Genomic DNA, 13,077 nt, shown 5'->3' with positions numbered 1-13,077 from the left:
TTTAATACACCGAGAACGTCTAACAGTAGGCCTAATGCTGGAACGTATAAATAGCCAATCATCCCTAAAGCCAATAAAGCCTAGGCCTATTTAGTTCAGTGTGACTTACAGAGATTTAGATCTTTGACATCCATTGATGTGCAGGTAGGTTCTCATTGCGTGTCATAATACTTTCCCATAATGTATTATTTAGCTTAACCTACAACCATATAAATAACCGGGGTAAATCGTTCTGCAAAACGGGCAACTCTGGTTAGCTACGTGATATCTCTTAGATTATCATCTTTTAGGCATCGACAACACCAACAGTTGTTATTGTTTATAACCGCGGAAATCGACACAGCCGCTCGAGCATGCTTTTGCTGCACAGTCGATTGCGCACCGGACCTCGGGCTCGAAGGTGGAGGGTTCGAGACCTGTTCCCTACACTTTCATTACAGTCCATTCATTTCCACGGGAGAGCTGCGATTGCCTTGCAGCATTGGGTTGCAGAGGCAATTCGTTCTGTGGTGCACACGTTGGCTTTTATCGAACTTTTGCACCAAACTGTATGTGTTAAATGGCTTGACAGAAATTGCAGCCGAAAGTGAATGTTTAACTGTCGTTGCACGTATGAGTCCCATTTCGCGCACAGCTCACTGTCGGTGTGATGGAGGCGGTCGCTTATGTGTTGATGTTATTAGTGGAGTCCGAATCAGCCCCACCCCTCAACAAGCACGAGTGACGTCATCGCGTTTATACAAAAGTTTATATAAAAGTCGTCGGAGGCGAGGATGTGTTGTGGTGTAACGTTACTTGTTACGATCGGAGTTGCAGTAAAGACCGATATCAGACGAGAAAAATGCTCATGAATTGGAAGATCGTCGTTCCTTTGCTCGCGGTGGCATTCATCGTGGTGAGCGCCGATGGGATGGCGGGGGGCGTCATGGACGCAGATATGACGGACCAAGCTACCAGAGACGCGCTGCAGTTCGCGGTGGCCGAATACAACAAGGGAACAAACGACCTGTATGTTTGGCAGATGGCCAAGGTTGTCAAGGTTCAGAAACAGGTCAGTCCCTTTTTTAAAGATTATTTCATTTAGTTGAAGGACGGCAGTGTTGGCAGTTCGTTGTGTGCGTAGTTTTTTAAATTTTTCATCCCGCTGTTCAATACTTAAATTCACTCTGGCTATCTACTCTAATTTCAGGACAATCTCGTCTGTATGCCAGAGGCAGAATAACTAATGATGTGCATTCGTAAATTCATCTATCGAATATGACCGGTGTCAATAAACGTCGGCCAAAATTCGTAATTAAATTGTTGTCTGCAGCACAGTTGGTCACCGACGCTCCAGATAACAGCCTAACCAGCTGAGCTGGTGCAAGTGGAATGGTCAGAGGTTCTCTCATTTGTGTCTGGAAGTAGCAAGCTTCGAGGGCGTTTATCACTTTTATACAACGGGTTACCAACATATTCAAATATTGATTGACATAGTATCTTAACTTTTATTTTGATTATTCATACTATTTCATTATTTCACGAGATGTAGTCCCGAAAAGTCTACGGTTGCTGCCCAAGCGGTCTGGTCGTTCGTTCTATGGTTTCGGTTACCGGAGACTCGACCAGTCAGTCAGTCGTTCAAAATGTTCCATTGAAATACTAGTTGGCAACAGTCTTATCCCTTGTTTGCTTGCTTGCTAGCCAACTATGGCTAAATTAGTCACGTCAAAACAATGAAGACAGAATAACAGAAAAGTATTTGCGTTTACGTTTTCTAGTGACATTGTATTTAGATATACACTTAACAATGAGCTATAGAGCTGTGCTATTTCACCTGGCATAGGTAATGTTGTCAGGACACTGTTGTTCAGAGGAACTAGCTAACACAATCACTTCAAATTGAAGCGGAAAGGGCAGAAAACTAGCTGCATTTAATTTGACCTGTATTTCTTTATATATCCATTAAACTATGCCGGTGTGAAATGGTTAGCGAGGTGCGCCCTAATAGTGACTCAACCGGTGTCGTCAATTGCTCTGACCCACCCGTTTGTATAATTACCTATAACGCAGGGTATGTTTGAACCATATAATTAAATGCTATAGTTGGGGGGGAAAAATAACGTTTGAGCTACTTTTGAAAGCAAAAGTCACATTTTGCTAGGACTGATGGTTAGCTAAACAAGCAAGTATGTTTGTTGGGTTACAACGGAAACTTCTGTAGCCATCTAGTCAACTTGCTAGCTACTTCGCTGGATGGTGAACACACTTGTGGTAAATTATAGTTTTGACGTAAAAGGAATAATCAACTCAGAGTTCTATCCATTCTCTGGAAAATAATTTAACTCCGTGTAAGGTCGGTTCCACTCCGCTTTAGTGTCGTGGAACAAGCCTTCCACGTCGTTCATTGTTTTCCATAGAACGCATAGCCCCCTCGTTGATCCCTTACGTAGTTGGTGATGAGTGGAGACAATGGGAGCCTATTGTCGGGAGTAAACACGCTAGGACTAATGTGATTAAGATTAACATTGCCTTATGTATCCTCTGGCTCAGTGAACAATGCTCACTTGACCATTATGCAGTGGACTCATTTTTTAAACCATGCGGTCATCTGCACTGTTTTTAGTAGTTCAGTTCTAGCCATAGAAATAGAATCACTAGAACAGGTTCCTCATTCAAGATGGGGGATTTCTATGTCCGTGGTCTGACGTGCTGACCATCCTCTGCTTACAGGTGGTAGCTGGGATGAAGTACATATTCACAGTGCAGATGGCCAGGACCCTGTGCAGGAAGGGAGGTGTGGAGAAGGACTGCGCTGTGCACCAGGACCCAGCTGCGGTAAGGACCACAAGGCTAGCCTGGTCCCAGATCTGTTTGTGTGCAATACTGGCACTTCAGCTCAGTGCTTCCTACATGTACAGCTTAAGAATGGTTCATTTTTAGTTTATAACCTGTTAAACAGTGAACACATTGGTAACTACTTTATAAACCATTAGGAAATCCTACTTGTAACGTGTTACCCATTTCACTATTGGCTCAGTATTGAGTTTGCAAAGGGAAGTTTCAGTTGACATTTCTATAGACTAATGTCTGTTGGCAGTGTTTGAGAGCATAATCATGATTAATTGTGGGTACATTTTGCCTGACTACTCTACAAATAATACATTGTAAGGTGATTTGTAGCTCAGGCAGTCAGATGCAATGTCCAACAAACGTTTTGTCAGGTGTTATACTTCCTGAAAGGGTGTGTGATCATACCAACTCGTGTTGCTTCCTGTTTCCTCAGACCAACCAGTGCACCTTTGAGGTGTGGAGCCGCCCCTGGCTGGGAGCGATCCAGTTGATCAAGAATGACTGCCAGCCGTAAAGACCCAAAGGAGAGACGACTTCGTCTCGTCTTCCCCATTACTAGTGCAATGTATTACTAATGCTGGTCAACCTCTGACTATATAAACAAGAATCCAACTAATAATTTGCTTACTTTATTCATTCCCACACCAATAAAAATAACTTGTCTTAAATGTAGTATTAAAATAGTTTGTAAACTCCGTGCAATAGTTGAACTAAATAAAGAAATGGTTTGTTACATCTACATGTGGTTTGTTTATTTTAAGGGTTGGATCAGCTAAATATTGCGGAAAGAATATTAGTTCCATCAATGTAATCGTCTATATCATTTCCAATCCCCCATATATTTTTGGGGTAAATATATATAACCATACACACATGCATACATATACACATATACATACACATACCTATATAGATAGACATACTTTTTAAAAGAATATACCTTTATTATTCCCCGCAAACCCTACCGCCGATCCCCCAATTGGAGTAAACTAATAAACACTTCGGCTTTAACCTTCAACTGTGATATGACTAAAGAGTTAATCAGGGTGATTTTTCCACAAATGGAACAGGTATTTTCCTTTCCAAGGTAGCAAGATCTAATCTATTTTTTGCTAACTTTCTATAAAAATTTATTTGGGGATTTGTATACCGAGAATGCCCACATCTCCGTCAGACCATTTAATTGGTCAACTACATGGTAATGTAAAATTAGCATTTTTTTTTTTTTGTGATCCAATACGTAATATCTTATCATAATTTGGTTTTAATCCAGAGAGAATAGCAAAAGTATCTAGATCCTCTGAGGCTGTGGAGAGACTCTAATTGTGGTTTTAAAAGAACATGAATCATCAGCGTACAATGACGCCTTAGTTTTTAAGCCACGGATTTCTAATCCCTTAATATTATTGTTTGATCTAATTTTAACAGCTAACATTTCGATGGCAATAATAAAGAGAAATATGCCGATAGTGGACAACCTTGTTTTACTCTAGAGAGTTTAAAACTTTCGGAGATGTAGCTATTATTTACTATTTTACACCTAGGGTTACTATACATCATTTTAACCCATTTTATAAGAGATTGTACAAAATTGAAATATTCTAGGCATTTAAATATAAACTCCAGTCGTACTTTATCAAAAGCCTTTCCCAAAATCAGCTATGAAAACCAGGCCTGGTGTCCCAGATATTTCATAGTATTCTATTGTTTCCAGTACTTGTCTTATATTATCTCCAATGTATCGTCCATGTAAAAAACCTGTCTGATTAGGATGAATAATATCTGACAATACTTTTTTTGCGCCAAGCATTTTGCTAGGATTTTTGCATCACAACACTGAAGTGTAAGAGGTCTCCAACTTTGTAAATGGACTGGATCTTCATATATACCACTTGGGTCAGGTTTCAGTAATGATATCAGACCTTCTTGTTGCGTGTCTGAATCTACCATTTATATAGGAGTGGTTAAAACATGCTAATAATGGTCCTCTGAGTATATAAAAAAAGGTTTTGTATACTTCCACTGGTATGCCATCCAGCCCTGGAGTTTGGTATACGTCCACTGGTATGCCATCCAGCCCTGGAGTTTGGTATACTTCCACTGGTATGCCATCCAGCCCTGGAGTTTGGTATACTTCCACTGGTATGCCATCCAGCCCTGGAGTTTGGTATACTTCCACTGGTATGTCATCCAGCCCTGGAGTTTGGTATACTTCCACTGGTATGTCATCCAGACCTGGAGTTTGGTATACTTCCACTGGTATGCCATCCAGCCCTGGAGATTGGTATACTTCCACTGGTATGTCATCCAGCCCTGGAGTTTGGTATACTTCCACTGGTATGTCATCCAGCCCTGGAGTTTGGTATACTTCCACTGGTATGCCATCCAGCCCTGGAGTTTGGTATACTTCCACTGGTCTGCCATCCAGCCCTGGAGTTTGGCATACTTCCACTGGTATGTCATCCAACACTGGAGTTTGGTATACTTCCACTGGTATGCCATCCAGCCCTGGAGTTTGGTATACTTCCACTGGTATGCCATCCAGCCCTGGAGTTTGGTATACTTCCACTGGTATGTCATCCAGCCCTGGAGTTTGGTATACTTCCACTGGTATGCCATCCAGCCCTGGAGTTTGGTATACTTCCCCTGGTCTGCCTTCCAGCCCTGGAGTTTGGTATACTTCCACTGGTATGTCATCCAGCCCTGGAGTTTGGTATACTTCCACTGGTATGCCATCCAGCCCTGGAGTTTGGTATACTTCCACTGGTATGCCATCTAGCCCTGGAGTTTGGTATACTTCCACTGGTATGTCATCCAGCCCTGGAGTTTGGTATACTTCCACTGGTATGCCATCCAGCCCTGGAGTTTGGTATACTTCCACTGGTACGCCATCCAGCCCTGGAGTTTGGTATACTTCCACTGGTATGCCATCCAGCCCTGGAGTTTTCCCATCCTTAAAGGCTTTAATTCCATCAATAAGTTCCTCCTTTGTAATTTGGCCTTCACATGAGTCTTTCTGTACAGATGTTAATTTTACAATATTATTAGAAAAAAAAATCCATACAATTAGTTTCAGTTAGTGGAGATGGAGGAGCCTGAAATGAAAACATATTCTTAAAGTACTTTACTTCCTCTTTCAAAATATCATTTGGTGAATCATGCGTGACTCAATTTGTAACAAGTTTTAATAAAAAAAAATTGGTAGCATTTCTATATTGAAGATTTTTCCCCATATTCCATCCAGTTGGCTTTATTTTTATAATATATTACACGGCATCTTTCTTGAATAAGTTCCTCCATTTCTTTGTTTTTCCTCTAACTTATTCTGTGCCTCTATAGTACCGTTTTTATTGCTGTCTAACTGTACTGTTAGTCCTTCAATTTCCTTTGTTAATATGGACTTTTTTTGATCGACATTGCTTTTGTTTTATTGATGAGTACTGAGTTGCATGGCTTCTAAAGGCACACTTAAAAGTGTCCCATACAATAAGGGGATCTGCTGTGCCTACAGTGGGGCAAAAAAGTATTTAGTGAGCCACCATTTGTGCAAGTTCTCCCACTTAAAAAGATGAGAGAGGCCTGTAATTTTCATCATAGGTACACTTCAACTATGACAGACAAAATGCGGGGGAAAAAATCCTGAAAATCACATTGCAGGATTTTTAATGAATTTATTTGCAAATTATGGTGGAAAATAAGTATTTGGTCACCTACAAACAAGCAAGATTTCTGGCTCTCACAGACTCTCACAGGTCCACCAGCGACTCCTGTGTCTATATCCACAGTAAAACAAGTCCTATATCAACATAACCTGAAAGGCCAGCAAGGAAGAAGCCACTGCTCCAAAACTGCCATAAAAAAAGTCAGACTACGGTTTGCAACTGCACATGGGGACAAAGATCAGACTTTTTGGAGAAATGTCCTCTGGTCTGATGAAACAAAAATAGAACTGTTTGGCCATAATAACCATCGTTATGTTTGGAGGAAAAAGGGGGAGGCTTGCAAGCGAAAGAACACCATCCCAACCGTGAAGCACGGGGGTGGCAGCATCACGTTGTGGGTGTGCTTTGCTGCAGGAGGGACGGGTGCAATTCACAAATTAGATGGCATCATGAGGGAGAAAATGATGTGGACATATTGAAGCAACATCTCCAGACATCAGTCAGGAAGTTAAAGCTTGGTTGCAAATGGGTCTTCCAAATGGACAATGACCCCAAGCATACTTCCAAAGTTGTGGCAAAATGGCTAAAGGACAAAAAAGTCAAGGTATTGGAAGTGGCCATCACAAAGCCCTGACCTCAATCCCGTAGAAAATGTGTGGGCAAAACTGAAAAAGCCTGTGTGAGCAAGGAGGCCTACAAACCTGATTCTGTTACACCAGCCCTGTCAGGAGGAATGGGCCAAAATTCACCCACCTTATTGTGGGAAACTTGTGGAAGGCTACCCAAAACGTTTGACCCAAGGATAAACAATTTAAAGGCAATACTACCAAATACTAATTGAGTGTATGTAAACTTCTGACCCACTGGAAATGTGATTAAAGAAATAAAAGCTGAAATAAATAATTCTCTCCACTATTATTCTGACATGTCACATTCTTAAAATAAAGTGATCCTAACTGACCTAAAATTGATTTTTTACGAGGATTATATGTCAGACATTGTGAAAAACTGAGATTAAATGTAATTGGCTAAAGTGTATATAAACTTACAACTTCAACTGAATCTTATCTCAGTTCACTGGTCACGATAACAACACCCACCCGTAGCACACATTCACCCGGCCACAGCTGCACCAAAATAGCCTCCAACACTCTCCTCAGCAAACTGGATGCAGTCTATCACAGTGCCATCCGTTTTGTTACCAAATCACCTTATACCACCCACCACTGCGACCTGTATGCTCTAGTCGGCTGGCACTCGCTACATATCCGTCGCCAGACCCACTGGCTCCAGGTCATCTATAAGTCTATGCTAGGTAAAGCTCCGCCTTATCTCAGTTCACTGGTCACGATAACAACACCCACCCGTAGCACATGGTTCCAGCAGGTATATCTCACTGATCATCCCCAAAGCCAACACCTCCTTTGGCCGCCTTTCCTTCCATTTCTCTGCTGCAAGTGACTGGAACGAATTAAAAAAATCGCTGAAGCTGGACACTGATATTTCCCTCAACAACTTTAGACATCAGCTATCTGAGCAGCTAACCAATCGCTGCAGCTGTACATAGTCCATCTGTAAATAGCCCATCCAATCTAACTACCTCATCCCCATACTGTTTTTATTTACGTTTCTGCTCTTTTGCCCACCAGTATCTCTACTTGCACATCATCTGCTCATTTATCACTCCAGTGTTAATCTGCTAAATTGTAATTATTCGCTCCTATAGCCTATTTATTGCCTTACCTCCTCATGCCTTTCGCACACACTGTATATGGACGTTCTTTTTTCTACTGTGTCATTGACTTGTTTATTCCATGTGTAACTCTGTGTTGTCTGTGTCACACTGCTTTGCTTTATCTTGGCCAGGTCGCAGTTGGTAAATGAGAACTTGTTCTCAACTAGCCTACCTGGTTAAATAAAGGTGTTCTCAACTAGCCTACCTGGTTAAATAAAAGTGTTCTCAACTAGCCTACCTGGTTAAATAAAGGTGTTCTCTACTAGCCTACCTGGTTAAATAAAGGTGTTTTCAACTAGCCTACCTGGTTAAATAAAGGTGAAATAAAATAAAAACATATAAACTGTATGGATGAACTTTGATCAGTCATTAAATATGATGCTTTTATATGCATCTTATCAATGCACATGATTCAAATACCTTTAACACTAGCGAAGATAAAGTTGTGCTTGTGTTTGTCCATGCTCATTTTTAGTGTAAACTGTGTGGTTTACAGTAGAACACAACAAAGGAAAATATTCCACTTGTATTCTTAACTATAACATTTTTATCAGTGTTGTGTTTAGAGATCTGATTGGTAAATGTTAATTCAATAATAATAATAATAAATGAAATGGAGGGTGCTTGTTCATTTAATCATTTTATTGTATAAAACTAAAAATAGAAACCATCTCTCCTTCACCTTTGTTAGTTGATTGCTGAACTTTTCACAGGCTGATGCTACCACCTAGTGGTTCGATTTCCTCAGATGTGATGTTTTATACTTTAAAAGCAAAACAACTCAAAAAGTTTAGACTAGACAAAATGTTGTACTGTACAACAATTTAACATTCTCAACACAGTGTAAGCAGTGCATTTTCTAGCTTGAATACAACACTACACTAAAATAAGAACTGTTTTCAAACTTGTCAAGCTCAAAGTCGGGCAATGACGCAAAAAGACTGTCACAGGTCAAGAGTAAAACATGCTAAATTGTCTGTTTCTGAGCAGACTGCGACACTCCTTTGTCCAAGTCACCAGTCAAATGTGACCGAGTGTCAGAAAAGCCAAGGTACTTTCTGTATCTGGGGGTGAGAGTACTTCTAGGTCCATCTGCTACATCAAGCAGCAAAGACACCACTCCTTCACCTCCTCTCGGTGTACTCCTCTAGTCGTACCAGCCATCTCTCCCAGTACTGTAGCACCTGGTCTGAGCTCAGTCGATGAGGATGGGCTGGGGAACCATCTTTATAGGCCACCACGATCAGTCCATTCTCAACCTGCAGAGACAAGGGGGGGGAATCAAGCACATAGTTTAGCACGTAGGAAAGAGATATGGTCATGTTTCATGGTCGGAGACAGAGAGAGTCAGCCAGTCCCAATTTGCTCCGTGCCCCTCCCCTTTGGCCCTAACCCTTGGACGTTTGCAAATCTGTAAGGTGGCAGCCATACTGGAAGTTATTTCACTACACCTGCTTATACCTACCCAGAACCTAAAGGACTGAATGCTCCTTCACAATACTGGCTTATATCTACCCAGAACCTAAAGAACTGAATGCTCCTTCACAATACTGCTTATACCAACCCAGAACCTAAAGAACTGAATGCTCCTTCACAATACTGCTTATACCTACCCAGAACCTAAAGAACTGAATGCTCCTTTTCATGATTGTGTCCCACTTGTTGTTGATTCTTCACAAAAATATACAGTTTTATATCTTTATGTTTGAAGCCTGAAATGTGGCAAAAGGTCGCAAAGTTCAAGGGGGCCGAATACTTTCACAAGGCACTGTACCTACCCAGAATCTAAAGAACTGAATGCTCCTTCACAATACTGGCTTATACCTACCCAGAACATAAAGAACTGAATGCTCCTTCACTACACTGCGTATACCTACCCAGAACCTAAAGAACTGATTGCTTCTTCACTGCACCTGCTTATACCTACCCAGAACCTAAAGAACTGAATGCTCCTTCACTACACTGCGTATACCTACCCAGAACCTAAAGAACTGATGCTCCTTCACAATACTGGCTTATAACTACCCAGAACTGCAAGCATTGAAGGGTTAGGGCCAAGGAGGAATGGTAGGAAGCGAATTAGAACAGGCTGAGAGAGTATGGTGGTCTCCAGTGGTGTAGTGGAGGGTAAACAAGGGGAAATACCGTTTACGCAGCTTTTGTATTTTGCGTGAGTGATTACCCATCTTCTGCTGAAAAATAAATTTTAAGTTTGTGGGAGCGTTACTGTAACTCACCACAAACTGCGGTCAACATTTACCCACCTATAATTTTTTTTTTTTACCACTACATCACTGGGGGTCTCGCTCAAATCATACCTACCTGGTAGTTGTAGTTCACGTCATTGTTTAAGGCCCCAACGTAGGCTGCCACCTGTAGAGGGTTGTCGTAGGTGTTGCTGAGGAAAGGTTTAGACCTCTCCGATGTCTTCCAATCAATCACACACAGCACACCCCTGAGGAAGGAAGGCTGAGCTTTAGTTTCCCAGAAACAGATTTAAAACTAGTTCAGGGCCCTTCCAAATTAGATTCTCCATTGAGCATGCATGTTTTATAATCCAGGACTAGGCTTTATCTGGCTACCCATACTAGATTACGGAGACATAATTTCTAGATTAGCAGGTGCTCTCGAGCAGCTAGATGTTCTTTACCATTCCCCCATCAGATTTGCCACCAATGCTCCTTATAGGACACATCACTGCACTCTATACTCTGTAAACTGGTAATCTCTGTACACCCACTGGTTGATGCTTATTTATAAAACCCTCTTAGGCCTCACCCCCCCTTATCTAAGATACCTACTGCAGCCCTCATCCTCCACATACAACACCCATTCTGCCAGTCACATTCTGTTAAAGGTCCCCAAAGCACACACATCCCTGGGTCGCTCCTCTTTTCAGTTCACTGTAGCTAGCGACTGGAACGAGCTGCAACAAACACTCAAACTAGACTGTTTTATCTCAATCTCTTCATTCAAAGACTCAATCATGGACACTCTTACTGACAGTTGTGGCGGCTTCGCATGATGTATTGTTGGCTCTACATGATTGCCTTTGTGCTGTTGTCTGTGCCAAATAATGTTTGTACCATGTTTTGTTCTGCTACCATGTTGTGCTGCTGCCATGTTGTTGTCATGTGTTGCTGCCTTGCTGTGTTGTTGTCTTAGGTCTCTCTTTATGTAGTGTTGTGGTCTCCCTTGTCGTGATGTGTTTTGTCCTATATTTTTCTTTGTAATGCCAGCCCCCATCGCCACAGTAGGCCTTTTGTCTAGACCGTCATTGTAAATAAGAATTTGTTCTTAACTGACTGCCTAGTTAAATAAAATAAAATAAATAAAATCACACAAGTGGAGAGAATGAATAAAAGTGTGAGTTGGCCAAATAAACTGACAGGTCAGGTAGAGTTTGAGTCGACTACATTGCAGAAAATGAATTACATCAGATTACTACATCATGTGATGTGGTTAGCTGACATGTTGAACACCTATCAAGTTATTGAGAGAGACATCTATTAGTGGTCTGCAATGTAGTTAGCCTGGAACGTGGCCATCATCACCATCCTTACCTGTAGCGAGCCACACAGTCCACAATCCCCAGATAGCCTAGTTTGTCATGTTGTACACGGCTCTCGATGGCTCTCACTCCCCTAACGTCCTCCAGTACATGGCGTACACTTTCCATGTATCCCTCTACCTCCGATGGCATCTCTGGTACCTCCTCAGGATCTTCCCCCGGTACCTCCTTTGTTGTCAACGGGAGAACACTCTCCACGGCCGTATGGAAAAGCTTCCCTTGCCTGAAGAGATCTAACATAGAAACATTTGGTTCATTTGAATGACAGTGTGCGTATCATGTCCTCATTTGTAGAACATTCATATTTTAGAGCCTTAAAAAAAAAACTTTAGAATCAGAAGGTTCTGCCTACTTACTCTGACTGTATTCCTTAAAGCCATCCTCTCCCAGTTGAGCTATCATCTTCCTCCTCCATCTCTCCAGGTAAAACTGTTGCTCCGGGGACATAGTCTCCTGTAGGATACGGGTCACACTGGGCACTGAGCCCCTGTCCTGACCCCTCCGTAGGATAATTCTGGCTGGAGCCCCTCCTAGCTCAGTTTCGCCAAAATCAAATACCCGGTCTTGGTTGAGCAACGGGTGGAGGATTTTAGGCATTTTGGAAGGTGTTGTGTTTCGATTAGATGGTGTTGGGGACTTTATCACAGGTCCGTAGATTTGAACATCTTGTTCCTCTATGATGTCGGGAGTTTGAGCACTGACTCTGTGGGACACAACTGACTTGAAGAGTGAGGAGTAGCGTCCGCTGTCCACGGAACTGTATGGACTGCTTTTCTTGCGAGCTGGAGAGACATTGGAGGTGGAGAAAGTATTCAAGGAGGTCCGGGTACAATGGGAGAAGAGTCCACTGACAACCCTAGATGACTCCCCAACACGCTGGGCACATCTCAACAGCTGATGTAAAAGCATTCCAGCTAGCTAACGTTAACTAGTTAAATAAATATATCCTACAACGTTCACTGTGTCTGTATCTTTGCGTTTGTCGCTAGATATTTAAAGTGACTCAAGACAGCAACGGCCAAGTTATGCTTTGGTTTCATTAAATAATTAATGAAGATAGAAAATAACTAATTAAGTTAGATGATAGTCGTCACCTCTCCCAAAAGTCGCGCCATTTTTGTTACAACTTTCTGACCGGACAGCGAGAGGTTGCCGGGGCTTGTATTTTTTTCTCACGTAAATCCTGCGTGGGACATGATAGAAAAAACTACAAGTCCAGTAAATCATTTGAAGGTGTGTCTTTGAAACTGGTCCGTGTTTTCCTGACATGGAACCAA

The 13,077-nt window shown here is 41.9% G+C and overlaps 2 protein-coding genes across 2 annotated transcripts; one reads left to right on the top strand and one right to left on the bottom strand.

Annotated features, from left to right (window-relative positions):
• Window positions 1-771: 771 nt before the first annotated feature.
• Window positions 772-3,571, top strand: LOC139375728 (cystatin-like). Its single transcript, XM_071117542.1, has 3 exons — window positions 772-1,051; window positions 2,713-2,817; window positions 3,266-3,571. Exons 1-3 carry the CDS (start codon window positions 842-844, stop codon window positions 3,344-3,346), a joined length of 396 nt encoding a protein of 131 aa, XP_070973643.1. The 5' UTR covers window positions 772-841; the 3' UTR covers window positions 3,347-3,571.
• A 5,285-nt stretch (window positions 3,572-8,856) lies between these two features.
• Window positions 8,857-12,940, bottom strand: LOC139375727 (mitochondrial genome maintenance exonuclease 1). Its single transcript, XM_071117541.1, has 4 exons — window positions 12,157-12,940; window positions 11,793-12,033; window positions 10,552-10,684; window positions 8,857-9,488 (listed from the first exon to the last, which is right to left on the bottom strand). The coding sequence occupies exons 1-4, from the start codon at window positions 12,707-12,709 to the stop codon at window positions 9,354-9,356; spliced, it is 1,062 nt and encodes a 353-aa protein (XP_070973642.1). The 5' UTR covers window positions 12,710-12,940; the 3' UTR covers window positions 8,857-9,353.
• Between the last annotated feature and the right edge of the window lie 137 nt (window positions 12,941-13,077).

The sequence above is a fragment of the Oncorhynchus clarkii genome, chromosome 20, assembly GCF_045791955.1.
Source record: "Oncorhynchus clarkii lewisi isolate Uvic-CL-2024 chromosome 20, UVic_Ocla_1.0, whole genome shotgun sequence".
NCBI classification, from domain to species: Eukaryota; Metazoa; Chordata; class Actinopteri; order Salmoniformes; family Salmonidae; genus Oncorhynchus; species Oncorhynchus clarkii.
The sequence above is the reverse complement of the archived record's forward strand: the minus strand, read 5'-3'. Positions and strand labels throughout refer to the sequence as shown.